This window comes from Ixodes scapularis, unplaced genomic scaffold (genome assembly GCF_016920785.2).
Source record: "Ixodes scapularis isolate PalLabHiFi unplaced genomic scaffold, ASM1692078v2 PGA_scaffold5__190_contigs__length_132052651, whole genome shotgun sequence".
NCBI classification, from domain to species: domain Eukaryota; kingdom Metazoa; phylum Arthropoda; class Arachnida; order Ixodida; family Ixodidae; genus Ixodes; species Ixodes scapularis.
In genome coordinates, this window is record NW_024609880.1 from 732,403 (window position 1) to 753,240 (window position 20,838).

Sequence of the window (20,838 nt, forward strand, 5' to 3'; positions counted from 1 at the left end):
AAGTGGACAGTTAAGGTTTTGGTAACGTTGGTCAAAATAAACAAATACTGAGACAACAGAAAAAAAAATGGGATCCCAATTTTAAATGTTATAATGGAGATGTATAGTCTGTTAGCCCCATCCCAGCACAAGATTTTCAGCCTTGATGAAGCGAGCGTAGGCGAGCACGTACTAAGCAGTACGGAAGTTAATGAGCGTGCACAAGAGGCAGAGCTTACGGTGCTGTTCTTGTATTACAACAGGACGGAGGCTTATTGCGGAGAAGGTGCCGTGTAACCGAGCTTTCGGTTGCACGTCAAAAGATCCCCAGGTGGTCGAAATTAATCCTCAGTCCTCTGCTGGGGCGTGCCAGATGCCCGTCGTAGGTTTGGCGCGTAAAACCCCCAAATTTGATTTTGTATTACAACAAACCATAGCTCTCCTCAGAGCATATCGCAATTTCAAAATTTCGAAAGTGCTCTTTTTTTAAATAAAAGCCAAGCATTGTTGTATATTCATAACATTCTGGCTTTCGTGAAGAATGCGGACATTCTGAAGGTGTTGCCAAAGGCTTGCCAGGGTGCCAGCTTTAATCGAATGCGACAAGAGCGACCTAGTATGTACACGCTCTATCGCAAGCTCTTGTTCTGCAAGAGCACATCCAAAGTCGCTTTCGCGTGCTGCATCCTTCGCTTCCCTATGGTGGTAATGCTGGGCAACTTCGGCTGACACAAGATATCGTCCCGTCACTGCCACACTCCGTTTCACTTTAAGTGCAAGTGAAACCGAAAAGCCAAGTAAGAACCTGTTGTCCTGAACGACACATGCACTGCACGAGTTCAAAAGTTTACCGACATTCAAAGCGCGGAACTTGCTATTAAAGCCATGGCATCGGGCTTTCTGTTGAAGGTCGGGGTACGGAAGCAAGGTTTCGGGCGGACATCTTTCATGAGGAGAAACTCCACCTGCACCGCACTACTCCAACCGGTACTTGGAGCACTTAGTTGCGGTACTTTAGATAAAACAAATCACGTTGTTCTGTTTTAGAAACAAAACACATTGTTTATAAGCGTACTTTTTCCACGCTCTATGAACCTGAATAATTTATTCTGAGCAGGACTTCAAAGCATCCAACCCCCATAAAACATTTTTTTTAAACATTATTTTCAGATTTTGCTTGCGTGAACTAAGAAACTATCCTGAAGATAATATGGATCCCCGGCCGGTTTTTCTCTCCACATCTTCCGAATAATGTCCGTTACGTCGGTCTCAAACAGCCTCTTCGCTTCCTTGGACAGCAATGGTGCAATGGGATCTATAGCGAGTTCTTCTTCTGAAAGAAAAGAGGAGGGGGGGGGAGCAAAACATTTTTCCTTTCTTAGCCAAGAAGAATAACACGTGCAACAAAATACGATACTTTCCGGTCTATACATAGCAGCTTTCTATCGGTCGCAGTCGACTAATTTCAGCAGAAATGTTGGCAACACTGTCCCACATATGCAAAAGTCTCAGGTATATATTTGTACGGTGGGCGTGGCGAAACTGAAATTAAATGCCAACATATATTTATTATGATCAAACAATACGCGTAAGCGCCATCAAGACTCGATATTTTTGACAAGAGACAAAATTACTAAATTTTCGGGACAACTTTCTGCTGATGTAAGTCGCAGCGTTATATAAGACGCGCCAAACGAAAGTACAATAGAGCGATAGAAGTATTATAACACCATTTCCTCTCTAAAATTCACCTCCTCGGCTGCAGAGTACCGGTCATGATTGGGTCCACGGAGAGAACTCGAGAATGAACGGCACCGAAAATGTACCGAGATCTAAAAATGAACTCAGGGTTGTGGCATGTTCTGTGGCGCGGGTCTGTGAAAAGTCAAGCTCAGTGTCACAATGCAAACTTTATGATGCATATTTGCGTTCTTACCGAAATTAGCCCTGACTTAGCAATAAAAAGTGAAACCTGCCAAGTTGGAATGGAAGATAGTCAGGCGGCGGCCAAACACCTGCGCTCCGAGTTCCGCTTGCCACACCACGCAACTTCGAGATTAAAAAAAAAAAAAAAAAAACGCACACACATACACAACTAGAAAAGCAAACCGGAAAGACAAGGTTGGCGAACTTGAGAAGATTTCATCAGCGGCGAAAGCTCCAAAAACAACAAGTAAACCATCAGAAAGAATACACACAAAAAGAGGACCCGGTGTGCTGACACGGCGTGGCGTGCCTGGAAGGCTAAGATTGAAGTTCTCTTCTGCTGTGTTCCTCATAAAACGCAAATCTCATAATGCGGTTCGTTCTATAGTTCGAAATACAGCTGAAAATTATTTTAAACCGATAGCTTTAAGGAGTTCGGGTCGCCGAAGTGCCCGTCGGCATCGGTGGGACGGAAAATCCTGATTAGTCGATCAGTAATACATTCGCCATAGAGAAAAAGTGCCAAAGAAGAAAAATAAACACAGGGAGCATAGGAAAGTCCTATGCTCCCTGTTTTTATTTTTCTGGTTCGCTTAAAAATTAAACTTTAGTTGATAGTCAGCGCTTTGTTCGGGCACCTCTTTCACTCGTCCTTTGTCAAATGTTTGCGCTGTTTTCACGTTTGAAGATGTTCAACCAATTCGCCCAACTTACAGCCCTGTTAAAAAGATGGTTTAAACGGAGGGAGGGACACACAATCCCTTGACCCGCTTATATGAATATCCTGGCAACCGCGACAGTTGACAGCGCTATAGAGTGGTGCTGGGAAGAAACTAATCACCAGATTCCGTGGAAGCGTGTTCTTGCTCACAACAGACAGGTAGTCTAAAGAAAAACGGACAGAAAAAGATTGCACTGCGTCGACGACCTCTTTCGGGTATCCATGAGCCGTTTTGGCTCACCACTATGTGACGAAATAAGGAACGACGGCAACTAAGAAGTTAAAATTGTTTGGATTAAACCGCGAATAAATAAATGTTATTGCTGTCGCAGCAAAAAAAAAAAAAAAAAACGAAAAATTTATTGTTTAGCGAACACGTGGTAGACTCTCATTGGCTGTGCCTTTGCTCTACGGACAGGTAGATGCAGTGACAACACGGTGTTAAAGTAAGATGCGGTCCATCGGGATTTTACTCCGGGTTTTAAAGCAGATCTTGAACGCAAGGTACTAGATTTGAATGGAAAGTAGCATAGAGTTCTCAGTCAGAGCAGAATGAGTTTGTTTCCTTTTCATACTTTTTTTAGTATCTCTATTTCAGAACGTTGCCTGCTTTGAGAAGAGAGGCAAATTTACGCCTGCTAACATGCATGTAGCTACACCTAAGCGCGAACTGACATTAAAGATGTTAAGTGGAACACTAGACATCTGTATTAGTTCTACCCGTTGCAACTGTCAGACAAAAAAAGCAAACCAATCAAATGATATACCGTAGAGCGGCATATTTTCTTCAGTTCTGAAGTAAACATAATGCAGTTGCCCATAAAAATGTGATTTAGGGTGAGTGTATGATGAAGGGGAAGGAAGATATTACAGTTGTACGTATGAGATCTTTTTTTTAAAGGTGGATGTGCATTTTATTGGACACCATCCTAAGGACACAATTCGCAGTTTGGAATGAAGAGGCACCGAGAAAATGTATAGTTCTCTTCTAATTCTCCAACTTTTATAAATTAGATTGAAGTTACAATCATCAGCAATGCAACAAGACCATAGACTTATATTCAAGAAACTTCCTTGGATAAAGCGAGTGGAACATCAAAATCGCCACCATCGCCATTTCTACGTGTGAAGAAGCGCGTCTGAGCCAAGCATACACTCACCAGATGATAGCATAAGTGGTACACTATGGTTGCCGCTCGACCTTAGCTTGTGGAGTCTCTAATATTTGAAGACGAAAATAACCCATGGAGAAGGGGAACAAGTGAGACAAAGGACAAACATAAATATCCGAACACAGCTAGGTGACTGGTGCGCGACCGACAAAATCTGCCTGGTCCTCGCATCGAACTACTGAGTCTGAATAAAGTTTAATATTGTTACATTTTTTTTTTTTTTACAAGAGGACGTTCATAGCCAAACTAGGCCAGATTAGAAGTCTTTCACGTGTGGCCTGCCCGCGCTTCGTCTTCGTCTATCGTGGTTCCCGACACGCGCCTCAGCACGCCGCTACACTATTCCCCCTAAGCACTTGTTTTCTTGGAGGAATAATCTTTGGATCGTTTTCCTTCTACAGAACCTCGCCTCGTTCCTGTGGCGTTAGACTGTCTGCTTGTACTTGTTCGTTTCGAAAAGTTTATCTTGAGTGAACTCCTTTGAGCGTGCAGAATCTTGACTTGAAAGTTCGTACTCATTTGCACACACTCTAACGTTCAGACCGACATCACAGTCTGCCTGCAGCACGAAAGTCCAGCACGTTAGCACTTTCGGAAGATTGCTGCGCAGAGTCCTGATACCAGGGGGTCAGGCGGTTCCCTTATTATCACCCCTGGCGACCTGTCGGAGAAAAAATCTTATGCCGGTACGGAACATGTCGGTGCCAAAGTTGACAGCACAATTGCGCCTTTGGAACAGTTAACGCCGACAATGATATGCACCGGCATTGCCTAATACAGGAGACACCATGACTTTTGTGACTGCTGTCAACTGCAAAAGCTGCCACAACCTGTCGGAAAACAACTCAAGCCTAGCGCGCACTTACGCGCTTTTGTGGCGCGGGCTCCCGGCAGACCGTGACAATCGGCTAGCCTATAGCTTCAGTGATGGAACATGGTGAAAGATGCTGGTCTGGTCGGTGGTAATCCAGGCAGGGCCGCGCCACTCAACGAGGTGCTGACACTCGCGCAGAAAATGTCCTTGCGGCTTGTAAAATCATCTTTCGGGCCGTCAGAAGAAATGCCGGGAATCCCACTTCTGACACCAGTTGTTACATTTTTCAATTAACAAGAGGACGTCCTTAACCAAATTAGGCTAGATTAGAAGTCTTTCACGTGCGGCCTGCCGGCGCTTCGTCTTCGTCTTTCGTGGTTCCCGGCACGCGCCTCAGCACGCCGCTAGAATATTATTATAAAAAAACTGACACCTTTCCATTTTGAGTGGAGCACTCTACTAACTGAACTAACCAGGACTTAGACGCCAGTTGAGCGAACAGGGTTTTTAAATTACCATCAGTCGGACACCAACAAGGGAAGAAATAGCCATGGTTCGATACAAGGACCTGGCAGATCTTTTCGGTCGCGCACCAGTAACCTAGCTGTGTGTATAGATTTGTGTTTGTCCCTTGTACCTCTTGTTTCCCTCTCCAGGGATTATTTTGGCTAATTTTGGCCATTATCGTTTAACCTTAAAGGCCCGTTCACACATGCAGCGGAGCGCTACAAGCATAGCGCTAACCTCGCGCTAAGCGCGTGCTGACGGCAGCGTTCACCAGCTTTGTATCGCACCGTCGAAACTGTTGCTCATGGCATACAATGAGTAGCCGATGGCACGTGAGGAGCGCTACATCAGCGCTTCATTGCATGTGAGAACCGGCCTTAAAGAGGCTGTGCAACGATATTCGATTGGAATATTTTTCACTTTACACGATCGTACTGGCACTAGTGGGATATATTAAGGTATTTAGCGCACAAAGTAGAAAGAAGAAGGACAAGACTTTGTGCGCTAAATACCTTAATATGTTAGACTACCAACTAGCCCAAATGTCAACTTTACTGCACTAGTGGGACTCAAGGATACTCGCACGCAACGCCACTGACCAAGAAACTTCTTTGTTGCGCTGTAATTTCGAGGACAAAACCGAGTGTTTTCATTCAATTTCTCCTTCGCAAAACCTGATGACGTAGCTCGGCGGTAGCAGTACCGCCCAGTGACGATATTTGAATGCAGGTCATACATTGGACCCGAGCATGGCGTGGACACTCGATTTGGGCTCGTGATAATTGATAGCTGGAGAAGCATTTGGATAGTGTCCTGTGTCCAATCGCTGCAATGACGACAACAGCCGAACCATAACAATGTCTGGAACTCAGCGCGTGTCCTGTGCCTTGCCAAACACAGCGCGAGGCTATGATCAACACTGGCGCCATATAATCGGCTCCCGATCACGTGGCCGCTTGTTCTGGCTGCGAGTTGAGGGGGTGAACTCCGCTCGTTTTTCTTTATTGTTTTCTGCGACTTCGATTGCGTGTGGTGAAAAACGAACGGGTACTTCATAGGTCATTAACGTCAGGGATCCGTTCTCAGCGGAATTTGCGCGAAATATAAAAATCGTTGCATCGCGCCTTTAAGAAGGAAAGCCGTTCACCCTTGTTGGTGTGAGACTGGTGGCAACTGATCAAACCTGTTTGCTCTACTGACGTCTAACGCCTTGTTAGCTTTGTACCTAGAGCACTCAACTGGAAAAGGTCCCTGGTTCGATAACCGAACCAAGTGGATTGTTTCGGTCGCGCACCAGTCACGTAGCTATCTTTGGGGAATCGTGTTTCTCCTTTGTCTTTATGGTTCCCCTCCTTCAGGGATTATTTTCGTCATAATTGTGTGGCTCGCTTGCACCTTTGCATTGAATTGCATTTTCATCACCATTGTTTAAGGACGTATCGAGGACGAATTTTCAATATTTTGTACGCGGGATCTGACAGAAAGGTAAAAGCAAACGTCATTTTACAAAACAAATGCTTTAGGGGCATGCATCTGATGTCCTGTTTGAGTGCACGGGATCCACGTCGCGAATGCTCTTTGGAAGCTCGCCGACAGCGCATGCTGAGCAGCTAGGCACTCATCTATGGCCGTTATTTAATACCCCTGTCATGGCCTCCCATACATCATCGCCATTATCGTCCGTATTCTGAACTTAGGAGCCGCATGATATGTGCTCCCCGCCTCTTGCCCCAAGACGCATACATTTAAGAAGGAAGAACTTAATTGAAATTCGAACGTTCGCTTTTGCGAAGACCGCGAGTTGTAGCAGAAATGCCCACGATTTTGCGGGCGCCACCACGCGCCCCGCAGTAACAGTTCCTACAGCGCGAATGCAATAGCCTAAAGCTTGCAGACGAGCCGCGCCAAATAGACCGATCTCACCAAGCGTTCGGCGCATGCGTGACGTCGCCATAACTTTAGTTCGCAGGAGGCAGGGAGCAGTACACAAGACGGTTCGTGCCGCCTCATGCTCCACACGCGCAGAGCTCCAGCGAGGTTGTCGCACGTGCAGAAAGACTAAAGCTCCCTCGATGCATTGCGGCAACGGTGGCATAGTCAAACTGGCTGTTGAGATCGGTCTATAGGCCCGTAGCTCTCAAGTTTTGAGCAGCGCTCCAGGCGAGCAAAATAGAATATTTGGCTCGCGTTTCGAACATGCGTCAATACGCTTCCCCACTAAAGTTTTTTTTCTACTCCGTTCCATTCTAAGTGCCAGCGTAGCAGAGGCTACAAGGGCGAGCTCCGAGCTTTTAATGTCCCTGCCAAGCACGCGCGCTCGTGCAGTGCGAGCATCGTTCAGGGGAACATGCTTTAGCAAGTAGCTTCGGCTTCGCTATAAAGTAAAGTGAAACATACGGGCTCACGGAAGCCATGAAAAAAGCAATAAAATAATAAAGTTGAAAGGAATGTCTAATGGGACGCTGAGGCCGCGAGCTGCATAACTCTTTTTTTTATTATTTTATTTTTTATACGTTTTGTTATCGCGCGTTTACAGATGCTGACAGATGCTTGCATTCGAACTTGGCACATGCAAAATCGAGCGTTACAGCGCCGTCTGGGTTTGTGCTGCCAGCATAACATGGTCGCGTCTTGCGGACGCGCTCGCGCCCCCTGCCCGAGAGCAACGGGCGGATTCCTGCGACGCAGGGAGACCAGCACCACTGCGGTAGAGCTCCAGGGGTGGGTCCCGGTGTTGGGCCGGGCGGCGCGATCTTCGCGAAAGCGGGCTCCTAAGTCTCCCAGCTTGCTATCGCTCTCGAAACCGAGCCGCGTGACCACCCGATCGATCGAAGACATGATGGGTGGCACTGGTCTTGCTGGCTCTTTGACGATGCGAAAAACACGACTTACGCCTAGCTGGCTTCATCTTCTTCCAATTTTGCATTCGCAGGTATCGTCCAGCGAAACAACCCAAAGACCGTAGCAGCGAATAAAAAGTACGAATCAACAGAGTCCGACTTACCTTTTTCTATTCTGATGATAAGAACAATAAAGATGCAAGCTTCCTGCCACAGGCTCACACTTGAAAGCGTGATTTGAGCAGGATATATTCCCGTTCCTGGCTTGATATTAAGCACCGCATGCACTGATCTAGTGAACTGACTTAACTCGCTTTTTCTGCTGGACAGCCGAGTGTTTGGAAAGGCCGGAGCAGAGCGCGGGAAAACCTTCAGAGGCCATGCCCCGATACTTGATAGCAGCTGCAAAACGGCGCTCTCTTCAGATGCAGCTACACTGTAGAGCTTGAGCAACCCAGAGCCGGACTCGCACTACTCATGCATCATGCTGAAGACACTGCGTGCGCTGAAAGCAGGACTTAATTATCTGCCGACGCGCGCCAAGGGTTGGTCAAGCGTGTTTGAATCGAGTTTGCTGAACACTTCCCAGACAACACCCGACGTCCTAAGGACGTCCTCGAAAGGTACAAACGTCCTCACGGTTTTCAAGACGTCCTCAGGACGTCCTGAGAACGTCAGTCGCTGGATCATCCTAGAAACGTCCTTCCGGGGACTTAGTGAGGACGAAGGATACAAAGTTAGAGGTAATATATACGTCCTCAATTTGATTGCGTTTAAAAAAAATAAATGAATCAAGTGGCGGTAGAAGACACAGTTCACGTTCACTGCTCAACTAAATTTCACATACAAACAATTACATGTAGTTGCGTAAGTTTAGGACATCTTTTAACTATAGTTTTGATCAAACAATTATTTAATAAAACCAGGACGCACTACAATTATTATTAGTTTTGTATTTGCGCAGTATTTCGGAATTCAGTTCCATTGGCAACATTCAATCTAGGAGGCGCAAGCTACCGCCAACTGCACGGTGTACCGTTATGGCAATTATCCACCCATCCGAGAGACTCAAGCAAGCTAAGCCAAGCCAGGACAGAAACAGAAATAGCCTCGAGGTTGATGATGGCTTAATAATGTTGATGCTTGGGTTAGTTGGTAATTCATGCTTGGATGGAACAGCGCGGATACAGTCACACTCACAGGCACACAAGAAAGAAACATACTCGCAGCGCTGACTAACAACTCGGTTATATATTTCTTCTTCCTCATATCGTCATCTTCTCCTCCTTCGCCGTTAATGAGAACATTTTAAATTTTTAAACACCAGAAACCAAATAGCCAATAAACATTAATAAATAATAAATAAATAAATGAGAACTAAAAAATAGAACTTAAAAATTAAAAGAAATATTTTTTAAGTTTCATTTTTGAATTATAATTTATTTTCTAAACAAATATTTTTAAATTTATTTTTTTTTTCTTAGTTTTATTTATTTTTAGCTGTCATTTATTTATTTATTAATTACTTATTAATGTTTATTGGCTATTTGGTTTCTTGTGTTTAAAAAATTAAAATGTTCTCATTAACGGCGAAGGAGAAGATGATGACGATTTGAGGATGAAGAAATATATCGCCGAGTTGTTAATCAGCGCTGCGAGTCTGTATATCCGCGCTGTTCCATCGAAATTGATGATGGCAGCAATGCAAGGCAGTGACAAAGGTTAGTGTGTTTTTAAATGTAGTACTTCTTCGAAATGGCGGAAAGCAATGAACGACAATTTCGGCGGGAAAGATGCCGGCGCGTAAACGATAGCTTCGAGGTTTTCAACTGTGCGAAAGTAAACTCGGTAGCAAGGGTATCTTGCTCGCACAAACATTAATTGTGATTTTATTCTATACCATCTTAGTTTTCTGCTGTGACTGTCATCAGAAATCCATGATTTAGGAGTAGTGAAAGCAAATGTTGAGTGAGCAAACAAAGCTGACGTGGAGACCATCATCAAAGTGTGGCTACGCCATACTGGAGAGAAACCGAAAAAGCTGCAGTCAAAGGCCGGAGATGTTCGACATGATGGTAAGTTTCTCACATTACCTGTTTTTATTATTAATGCTCATAGAATTTTTTTTTTTTTTGTAGATCTCGTTGACTATTTGGACTACTGCTGGCCAAGGTGCGAAGCCAGACTGCACGTCTGGTGCAGACATTGAAAAAAGTCATGTATAACATTTGCTCTGCAATAAAGTATTTCTTGAACAGTTACCTTTGTTTGCAATAATCAATGGCACGATCATGCTCATAGTTACAGGCTAAGAACCTAGCGCAAAGAAATACGCAGAGGAGAAAGCCGACAGGATGCTGGAGGGGAGAGGTTTTCTTTTCTCCTCTTCAGCATTCCGCCAGCTTCCTCCTTTCCCTTGCCTTATGTTTTTAGTCTCTCTCTGACTAGTAATCTAGCATTAGCGTGTGAATTTCACTTTAAAATACAGCACAACAATGCATTTTTTTCTGCAGGCAGCTCTTGTAGGCATCTTCAGGTTCAAAATCCAGTTGGAGAAAACCTAGAAACAATAAAAATGAAAGCATCCTAACAGCTCCGTGAACAGCTGCACCTGCAGTGCATTGTCCTAAAAATGTACTAGAAAGATCCTTGGCTGCCCTCCTGAGGACGCTCTGAGGATGCCCTGAGGCCGGACAATGGAACGTTTGTAGGATGTTTCCAGGATCATTTGAGGACATCCTCAGGATATCATAATGTCCTCAAAAGGTTGTCCTGGGGACATCCTGGGGATGTCCCAGTGTTGTCTGGGTTATGTATGCGTCAAATATGTCTGCAGAGAGTGTTTTTACGAAAAAATGTGGCGCTTTACAAGAAAGGGCCACTGCTCAGAAGGAGTCTGCAGACTTTCTTTTACACTATGTATCCGCAGTTTGACTGCGACATACGTGCACGAGTGAAATAAAATCACGGTCTGGGATCTCGCTGTTCGTCACCGTACGGTCGTGCAAATGAGGAACCTCGCTAGGATTGTGAACAAAGACTTACGGATATATTCGTCCACACCAATGTCGATTATGTCTATAGTCATCACATCGCACGTGCGTGGCTTTAGGTTGGCGCTTTCAAGGATGCCAAGCATGTACGGAGTAAGGGCCGACCTGTCTTCGATGTCATGGCTTGAGGGAATAAAGCGCTCAACAACCTGGAAGAAAATATGATTGCGTCATCCTTCTGCGTGATTAACCTTTCTGCAAAAAAAAGTGAAAGACGTTTACAAATCCCTGTAACGCCGAATTGGAGCGCAGCTCTTGAGGAGGAGGAGTGAAGGGTACTGAGGGGAGGGTAGACCCCTCCCCCTTCTCCTCCTCCTCCCCTCATTCTTTAATATGCTCCGGGGGGGGGGTCACGTGACCTCGGGGGGGGGGGGGCGTGTCACGTGACTTCGGGGAGGGGGTCACGTGACCTCGGGGAGGCGTGACCTGGGGGTCACCTCAAGGTCACGTGACCCCCAAGGTGACCCCCACGTGACCTTGGGGGTCACGTGACCTGGAGGGGTCACGTGACCTCGGGGGGTTACGTGACCTCAGAGGGGTCACGTGACCTCAGAGGGGTCACGTGACCTGGGGGGTCACGTGGGGGTCACCTTGGGGTCACGTGACCTTGAGATGACCTTGGAAGGGGTCGCGTGACCTCGGGGGTCACGTGACCTTGGGGAGGAGACCACGTGACCTCAGAGGGGTCACGTGACTTGGGGGTCACGTGACCTTCAAAGGGTCACGTGGGGTCATCTTGGGGTCACGTGACCTTGAGATGACCTTGGAAGGGGTCACGTGACCTCGAGGGGTCACGTGATCCCTTCCAAGGTCATCTTGGGGGTCACGTGACCTTCAGGGGGTCACGTGACCTTGAAATGACCTTGGGAGGGGTCACGTGACCTTGGGATGACCTTGGTTACGCCGACGGCGACGGCGACGCCGACGGCGACGCCGACGCCGCTCAAGCCGGGAACGGGCCCCTAAGAGCTGCGCTCTAAAAAAATAGTTTTTGAATGTGATAGAATTGATTGTGCTAATTATTATAGACGAATCATTTGTAACTAAGAGGTGGCTAAGCTAACAGACATCGCCGCGCGTGCAGCTGACCAAGTAGAAAGCGCGCTTGTGGCCTAACGGTTATCGCGCTTGCCTTTCACACAAAAAGCCAATGCTCGATGCCTGGCCGCGGGCACACATTTTAGAACGCAGCTCTTAGGCGCCCGTTTCCGGCTTGAGCGGCATCGGCGTCGGCGTCGCTGTCGGCGTAACCGCAAGGTCACGTGATTCCCCCAGGTCCCCCGACACCCCCAGGTCACGTAACCCCTCCATGTCACTTGACCCCCCAGGTCACGTGACCGGGGGGTCACGAGGGAGGTGGAGGAGGGGAGGAGAGAGGAGGAGGTGGAGGAGGAGGCGAGGTGAGGAGGTTGAAGGATAAGGAGGAGGTGAAGGAGAAGGAGGGGGTGGAGGGGGAGGATGAGGCGAGGAGGAGAGGACGAGTAGCAGGCAGGATCACAAGGGAGGAGGAGGGAGAAGGGGTATATTCTCCCCTCAGTACCCTTCCCTTCTCCTTCTCAAGAGATGCGCTCCAATTCGGCGTTATAGAGGGTTTTGTAAACGGCTTTCATTTTTTAGAGCGCAGCTCTTAGGGGCCCGTTCCCGGCTTGAGCGGCGTCGCCGTCGGCGTCGGCGTCGCCGTCGCCGTCGGCGTCGGCGTAACCAAGGTCATCCCAAGGTCACGTGACCCCCAAGGTCACGTGATCCCTTCCAAGGTCATCTCAAGGTCACGTGACCCCACGTGACCCCCTGAAGGTCACGTGACCCCTTCCAAGGTCATCTCAAGGTCACGTGACCCCAAGATGACCCCACGTGACCCTTTGAAGGTCACGTGACCCCCAAGTCACGTGACCCCTCTGAGGTCACGTGACCCCCGAGGTCACGTGGTCGCCTCCCCAAGGTCACGTGACCCCCAAGGTCACGTGACCCCTTCCAAGGTCATCTCAAGGTCACGTGACCCCACGTGACCCCCAGGTCACGTGACCCCTCTGAGGTCACGTGACCCCTCTGAGGTCACGTGACCCCCCGAGGTCACGTGACCCCTCCAGGTCACGTGACCCCAAGGTCACGTGGGGGTCACCTTTGGGGTCACGTGGCCTTGAGGTCAACCCCAGGTCACGCCTCCCCGAGGTCACGTGACCCCCTCCCCGAAGTCACGTGACACCCCCCCCCCCGGAGCATATTAAAGAATGAGGGGAGGAGGAGGAGAAGGGGGAGGGGTCTACCCTCCCCTCAGTACCCTTCACTTCTCCTCCTCAAGAGCTGCGCTCCAATTCGGCGTTACAGGGATTTGTAAACGGCTTTCACTTTTTTTTTCATTCTGTTATGTGATGTTCTGGTAAATTCGAGCACCGTGTTGCTGCTTCGAGGTTAAAATGCTCTACGGGTCGAATCTTCTCCGCCGAGTGTTCCAGAAGCCCACGCGTGTACATAAGAGGCTCGGTGCGGCAAGCCGCGGTCAGCCTTAAGGGCCACCCACACTAGCGAGAAAACGCGCGTGGCACGCCGATCGCGGCAAGTAACAAAATGTCGCCGAAGCACAGTCAGCGCCACGAGCGCGTGCAGAGACGCGCCCTTTATCTTGCCGCTTAACCGATTTATCGGCGCGCCGCGCGCGTTTTCTCGCTAGTGTGGGTGGCCCTTCACACTTGCGCAGTAATCTGCCTCCTCGCCGACATCGTCGCTCACTTTCGAAACCTGTTCTTTTAACGCTTTGTTTTAGCACAAGTTCGCTTTTATTTAACCCTTAGTTTCTTCACATAACGGCGTCAAGTCATTTCACGCATGACAATATTGCCGCCCGCAGAGCCGAGAAGGCAACGCTTGGTCACGGTCTTCTAGAAGATTCCCGGTCATCCTCGCAGCAGACGTAACTTTCCCTCTGCTTTGTTATTCTCGAAAGTGCCAGTTCATCCTCGCCCCGAGCGCGCGACGCTCGAACCTTCTTTGCCGAACTGTCGAGATAGTGACGCACGGTAGATAAGCAGCTGCCCGCGACCTTGTCGTGTCAGTCCCAGTTTCGCTAGCGCTCCGTAGTGCCGCCGAACCGCCGCCCGCTTTTCTGCTACCTCGACGCTCTTTCGTTATTTATTTTTGGTTGGCACAAGTTCGCCCATTAAATCTTTATTTTCAGTTCACTGTTCGGCTTTTCGTCACCTTCATTCGTTACATTTCTGGTGGAGGTGCGTGGTAACGCATTTCCCTGCACCGTACTCCTCCGAGGGCCCGCAGTGCAAGTCCAACACCAAGCCCATGAAGACCCTACGAAGACACAAGCAAGACCCGATAAAGTCGCCGCAACCAAGAGCTAACCCGGAACTCGGATTTCTGCCAACCAAGATCAAGCAACCAACGAGGTCAACGATGGACCCCCAGTCGTCGCAGACCTCGACCACCGCCGGACCACGGCATACCACCTGCAGATTGACGGGCTGAGGGTGAGACTAAACAAGACCATCGCCGACATGATCTCGATGTTTGTGGACGTGGAACACAAGGCGTGGGATGAGGTGGTGCCCTACATCACGTTTGTGTACAACACGGCGGTTCAAGGAACCACTGGGATTACACCTTTTCAGTTGGTACACGGCTGAAAGGTGACGACGATGCTCGACGCCGTGATGCCTCACGACCCGACGAACGACGGCACCGACGAACGACGGCACCGACGAACGACGGCACCGACGAACGACGGCACCGACGAACGACGGCACCGACGAACGACGGCACCGACGAACGACGGCACCGACGAACGACGGCACCGACGAACGACGGCACCGACGAACGACGGCACCGACGAACGACGGCACCGACAAATGATGGCACCGACGATGCTTAGTTGGTCACCCAACGAGCAGAAGTACGCCAGCTAGCCCGCCTTCGCATAAAAGATCAGCAACGTGTGAAAGCTGGCCGGTACAACTTTCGTTGCCGAGACGGGGAGTTCCAGCCCGGAGACAGGGTGTGGGTGTGGATGCCCATTCGTCACCGCGGCCTTAGTGAGAAACTGTTAAAACGCTGCTTTGGACCCTACAAGGTTATTCGCCGCCTTGGGGACTTGAACTACGAGGTGCTCCCCGACGGAACTCGCCCATCTGGACGCCGCCAGCCACGACCCGAGGTCGTCCACGTAGTTCGACTCAAGCCGTTCTACGCGCATTAGGATTGTGACACTGCATGTTTGTTTTGTTTCGCCGTAATTGTTTTAGCCATTTCCGTTTTCCTTTCGTTTTGCATCGGGGCGATGCACTTTTAAAGGGGGGGATAATGCCGCCCGCAGAGCCGAGAAGGCAACGCTTGGTCACGGTCTTCTAGAAGATTCCCGGTCATCCTCGCAGCAGACGTAACTTTCCCTCTGCTTTGTTATTCTCGAAAGTGCCAGTTCATCCTCGCCCCGAGCGCGCGACGCTCGAACCTTCTTTGCCGAACTGTCGAGATAGTGACGCACGGTAGATAAGCAGCTGCCCGCGACCTTGTCGTGTCAGTCCCAGTTTCGCTAGCGCTCCGTAGTGCCGCCGAACCGCCGCCCGCTTTTCTGCTACCTCGACGCTCTTTCGTTATTTATTTTTGATTGGCACAAGTTCGCCCATTAAATCTTTATTTTCAGTTCACTGTTCGGCTTTTCGTCAGCTTCATTCGTGACAATATTCAAAACATTGTATAAGGCACTGCGTTTAAGAAGAGTAATGGCCATCTTCAGCCCTAATTTGTTTTCTCATCATGGGAACAAAATTAAGTAAAACATTTCGGTGAATTGCACTTGCGATTGCCAGCACTAAATTTATTTGCTCACTTTTTGTTCTGATTACAAGTAGTATTTTCGTGAGGGCTGCTTTCTTTCCAAGAGATTCCAATAAAACCGGCACAGGGTATTTTGAAAACTCAACGAACTGATTTTAAAGGGGCTGTACTTCCATAAAACATTTGTAGTTTTTTTTTTTTTTTTTTAAGGGGGGGGGGGGGGCGCTTAGAAATTTAATGTTGGAACCACTTGTTTGATTTAAATGACATCTACATGACTTGTTTCTGTGGACGTTGAGAACATTTCAGTCAAATGTTGTTGATCTGGGTGAAGTACAAACTTAATTCCAAATGTTCAGATATGAAAGTGGGCGTGCCTTCATATCAAAACTTATGTTTTTGGGATTGCTTATAAATTGGTCGTTGTCATGTGTTATATTCTTTAGGGACAGTTCAGAGCAGATAGCTATAGAGGTATAGGTATATATTATACCATCCTTCATGACAAAAAAGCCACATAAACACAAATACTGTGTTTTTGATTGCCATCCTTTGTCCAAAATTTTAGTTCTTGATCATAAAAAATGACAAAAATAAGAAATACAAGCTTATATTTATCTTCCCCTTAAAGTTTCACTTCAGAAAAGCTCATAAAAATTGATCCAATTTACGTAACAAGAAAACGGTAGTTTTCCTAATATGAAATTTATGCCAAAAAGTGGAATGGAAAAAAATGCCTACAAAGTGCTCCAACCTCTACCATTTCTTTAGCATCGGTGGACCGAAAATAATTTATATAAAATTACCTACACAATGTAAACTAATCAAACTTTATGGGAGTACTCTCTAGATGTTGGTGGATGTAAATATGACATTTTTCAAAATAGAGATCTCGCAGAAATTGTTTTTTTCTGGGTAGTGTCTTCCCTTCAGCCATGTGGCAGTAGTGTAACACAAATATACATGCATGCGGTACTAATGACTAACGTTTTGAGGTGCGATCTTAAGAATAAAAGTAAACTATGTATTTCAGCATCTCTCTCGCAATACTTCATCACGAAGTAACAGAAATCGAAGTTTTCACGCAGCCCCTGAGATCACCACTGACGATAGTGAAATGAAGTCCATGGATTTCACACGAGCACTGCGTGATCACTCGACATGGGGCTCGTTGAGAATCAAAGCTTAGCCGAACGTTCAGGTAATTGCTAATATGTCGTTGCTGCTTTAACAGAAATAACCAAACTCTACAAATACCTGGAGGTAAGCACACGTCCTGCGCTATGCAAATCCCAGCACGTTGCTACAATGAGCATTTACGACCTAGTCTAATTGGCACCAGAGCACGTGTCCACCAATTCCGGCTGTTTTGGCTGCGAGTTGAAGGACGTACATTTGACCGCCTTAATGAACAATATACCGATTTCATCCCCCAGTTTCATTATTCCCCCGCCGCCTCAGTGCATAGGAGGAACTGTAGTTTTTCTGCGCCAATGAAAACCCTGCTGTGAGTCTGCCCGAGCAGAGCGCGAAGCTGCACGAGCTGTCTCGTGAGCTGTCGTGAACCTCCTAGTTAATGAGGCGTCACGCATGCATGAAATACTTAGTGAGATCGGTTTATAAGGGGTTAACACTGGGGTGCTATGTTGCGCTTTTTGCACTCCCAGGAGACTTGGAAGAGGGAAGTGACGTCAACGACACAGCAAATGCAGATTGGATGTTGACAGAAGAAAACGAAATCAACACCCAATCTGCGTTTGCTGTGACGTTGACGTCACTTCCCTCTCCCTAGTCTCCTGGGAGTGCAAAAAGCGCAACATAGCCCCCCTGGTCGCCATATTTGAGGGTGCTGTTTGGAGCGTATGCTCAGAGCGAGCTCACATTAATAGGCTGGTAAGACCGGCAATCTTAATGTAGCGGAATGCACGGTGCAAAAGATCTGTGTAAGCTTGTCATCCTCACGCGCTCAGCATTCGCGCACACAGCTATGGCCGCCAGTGAATGCTCCCTATTTGACTAAAAAAATATGTTTTATAAGTCAAATTATGGCCTCTTTAACGTTTGGCACTAGCAGCCGCCTGTAACTGCCGGTATAAGGAGAGCTGTAACACCCGGCTGTAAGAAAAAACTGACACGGAAAAGCGTTACACCTATAATAGACCATATAAATAGACGTCAGTCCCAGGAAAGATCTGAAATAACCACATCGAGATTGTGAGCCAAGCGCTTTGCCGACTGAGCTATCCAGGGGCGCTAATCTGTGCACTTGGCGAAAAAGTCGGTGAAAAATTCGACCTCCGTGATCAGCCGGCGTCAAGGTCAAGCCCTGCACCGGTCAATCACGGCAGCGGAATTCCTCAGCGACTTTTTCGCCAAGTGTCGTATTTAGAGCTTCAGGAAAGGTGGCTATCACCCGTTTTGTGCTTCCCACTCCTCGTCAGCATGGTCAAGCTTGTATAATTTCTTTGGCTAAAGCCCACTAAAGTTTCCCCACGTGTTCTTTGCATGACGTAACCTAGCAGAGTAGAAGTTACCAGAGCTGGCCCAGTTAGGCTGCTGCCAAACACCTGCGCGGCAAACCAACAGCGCGGGTTATCGCTGCACGAGTTACATGCAAGCATTGAGGCAGAGCTCGTGTGCAGTCTATCTCCCACGCTCTCTTAAAGTGGTTATAGTTTCAAACCCAACACTACGGTATCGTTATCTTGGAGGCGTCTAGGGACCGTCTGCAGTCTGCAATAGCGGTCTCTTGTGGTCCTATACTTCACTCTTCGGTTGAACAGACACGGCGGTGAAATCCGTGTTTTGTGGTCGCCGGACCTATCAATCGCCTGAATGTTCTCACCTCGACCCAACATCTGCGTGATATTTGCGCAGATAATCTATCGCAATTCGCAATCCCGAGTGCCTGCGTAAGTTGTTATTTTGACCCTAGAGACATTAAATGGCAGTTGCATCGGAATTACGTACCTATTGTTTTATATTACCTACAATCAGTTCCAATTTGGAGATCACTCGAAAATTAAATTGGAAGTCCTCACAACGTTATTCAACTACTTGACATCTTACTAAAATATTCGTCTCGGATACACTTTCAGCCACATTTATTTCCGCTTTACTAATTCAACGGTTTGTGTAGATCAGGGTGCTTTAATTTTATTGTACTGCTAGAGTTTACCGAAATCTAGAAAAAGCATCTAGAGTTCGTGCCTGCACTCGAATTCAATCACGCGCTTCGTAATCAATGAACAGGAAGTTTCAGAATAACGTACGCAAGTTAGCGCACGCTAGCCCTAAATTTAGCGCTTGCGTTAGCGCACGCTACGCGAGAGAGTTTTAGAATAGCGTTTCTTTGCCGCGACGCAAAAGCCCAAGCATCTCGCGCTTGGAACGCTACCAAGATAGTCACAATTTTGTATTTCATACGAAACGCTGTAACTTAAGAAAAAAAGCTTTTTGTTCCAGAGTAACATTTTAGATATTATTAAACACCAGAATGCGACGCGAACAGTCGGCCGTTCGTGTCCACTTGCGTCGCCTCGGTAAGAGAGGTCTCGTGTAGTGACCTTCGCTGCCTTCGCCGAGAAATGTTCGCGCGTCAAACGCATCAAGCTGCCGGTGATTGCTGCCAAACCGAGTGCAAAGTCGTCCCGTATTGAAAATCGCAACCGCGAGGATGCCACCAACGTCGCACTCACGACCCCGCCAAAGCGGCCGCAGACATGGTCCTGGAAGCCGCCATTTTTTAACTGTGCTCGTCTTGGCTCTATCCAACTTATCAACACGAATCCTCCTCGGAGGAAGGCAAAGACTCTTTGTGTACCCACGCGATTTCCGCAAAAATAGCGCAAGCTGAAATATCGCACGCAAAGCGCGAAACGTGGTTAGCGTTTGGCGCATGCGCAGTGTCGACGACGCCTTTCTTTGCGTACGCAAAGTTATACTAAAACTTTATAATGGCGACTGCCAATGTTGCTTGATGAACCTTTGAAAATGGCTCTTTACGTAACGCAAAATGTCAAAATACAAATAAAATGAATGAGCAAAAAAACTCACTCCTTTGTACTGCTTCCATCGATCCAGCTCCACAATTTTCCTCCACACCATGAAGAAACTGGTGCGAGCCGGGAAAACCAGTAAGCACCCCCCACCGTCGGTCATCAATGCTGCCACATTTCTTAGAGCAGCTCCGAGGTCCTCCGCCCAGTTCAGGGCGAAGAAAGAGTAGACACGCTCAAACTTGCCGTACTTCTTCAAGAGCCCCGAGACGTCGCTTTCGATGTCGTGTACCTCGTACGCGATCTGCGGATGTGGGAAGTTCTCCTTGGCATATTTCACCATTCCCGGGGACATGTCAGTGGCCACCATCATGCCGCAAGGTTGGCAGCGTGGCAACAGCTCCTGGCTCGTGAAGTCGCCTGTCCCGCAGCCCACGTCGATGAACTGCTGGCTACGGTTTGGTCCACTGCCGAAGGACATTTGCAGTAAGTCGAGACTTTTTATGTTGACGTATTTCTGTAATTGGTTGGCTTTGATGTAGGCCTCCGGAATAATATCCATTTCAAGAAGCGGCTTGCCGACAACGTCACCATCGGATGAAGCAGATGCCATTTTCGCCACTGAAGTGTCACAAACTGTATGGAATAAGGACGTTTTAGTGATTTCTGTGGTAAAATCTATAACATTGATCGCTATGAATCGAAGATATTGGTCAGTCTCAATCGCAACTAAAACTTGTCAATGGGTGCTTTTCAAGTTCTAATATAATTTGTTGCTCATAATCTAATTTCAAACGCGCGAACAAATATGGCAATCAAAAGTTGGAAAATTATAATCACTGGTCTGGTGCCAACTGCAGCATTTCTAATTACCAAGTTATAAAATAACAGTGGTTTTATATCAATGAACGCATTCCACCTTGTCTGAGAAATTAATGTAAAGTGACATTAATTCTGGTTAAAGCATATGGTGCCATCAAAGTCGCGACTTTTAACAATTGCCAAAACTTCCAAAGTCGCCGCCAATCCTTTCGGACCAAAATCCCGAA

General features: G+C 47.6%; 1 protein-coding gene across 1 annotated transcript; it reads right to left on the bottom strand.

The window, feature by feature from the left end:
- Window positions 1–1,145: 1,145 nt before the first annotated feature.
- Window positions 1,146–20,402, bottom strand: LOC115322017 (juvenile hormone acid O-methyltransferase). The gene is made up of 3 exons (XM_040214926.3): window positions 19,848–20,402; window positions 11,005–11,161; window positions 1,146–1,312 (listed from the first exon to the last, which is right to left on the bottom strand). The coding sequence occupies exons 1-3, from the start codon at window positions 20,400–20,402 to the stop codon at window positions 1,146–1,148; spliced, it is 879 nt and encodes a 292-aa protein (XP_040070860.1).
- Window positions 20,403–20,838: the final 436 nt, after the last annotated feature.

What these genes read in the sequence shown, in the direction of transcription:
- LOC115322017 (XM_040214926.3), bottom strand. Translation starts at nt 20,402, where the DNA reads ATGGCATCTGCTTCATCCGATGGTGACGTTGTCGGCAAGCCGCTTCTT. An exon ending in GATGGAAGCAGTACAAAGGA is followed by an intron (nt 11,162 to 19,847) that starts GTGAGTTTTTTT and finishes ATTTTCTTCCAG; the next exon opens with GTTGTTGAGCGCTTTATTCC. An exon ending in TGGTGTGGACGAATATATCC is followed by an intron (nt 1,313 to 11,004) that starts GTAAGTCTTTGT and finishes CTTTTCTTTCAG; the next exon opens with AAGAAGAACTCGCTATAGAT.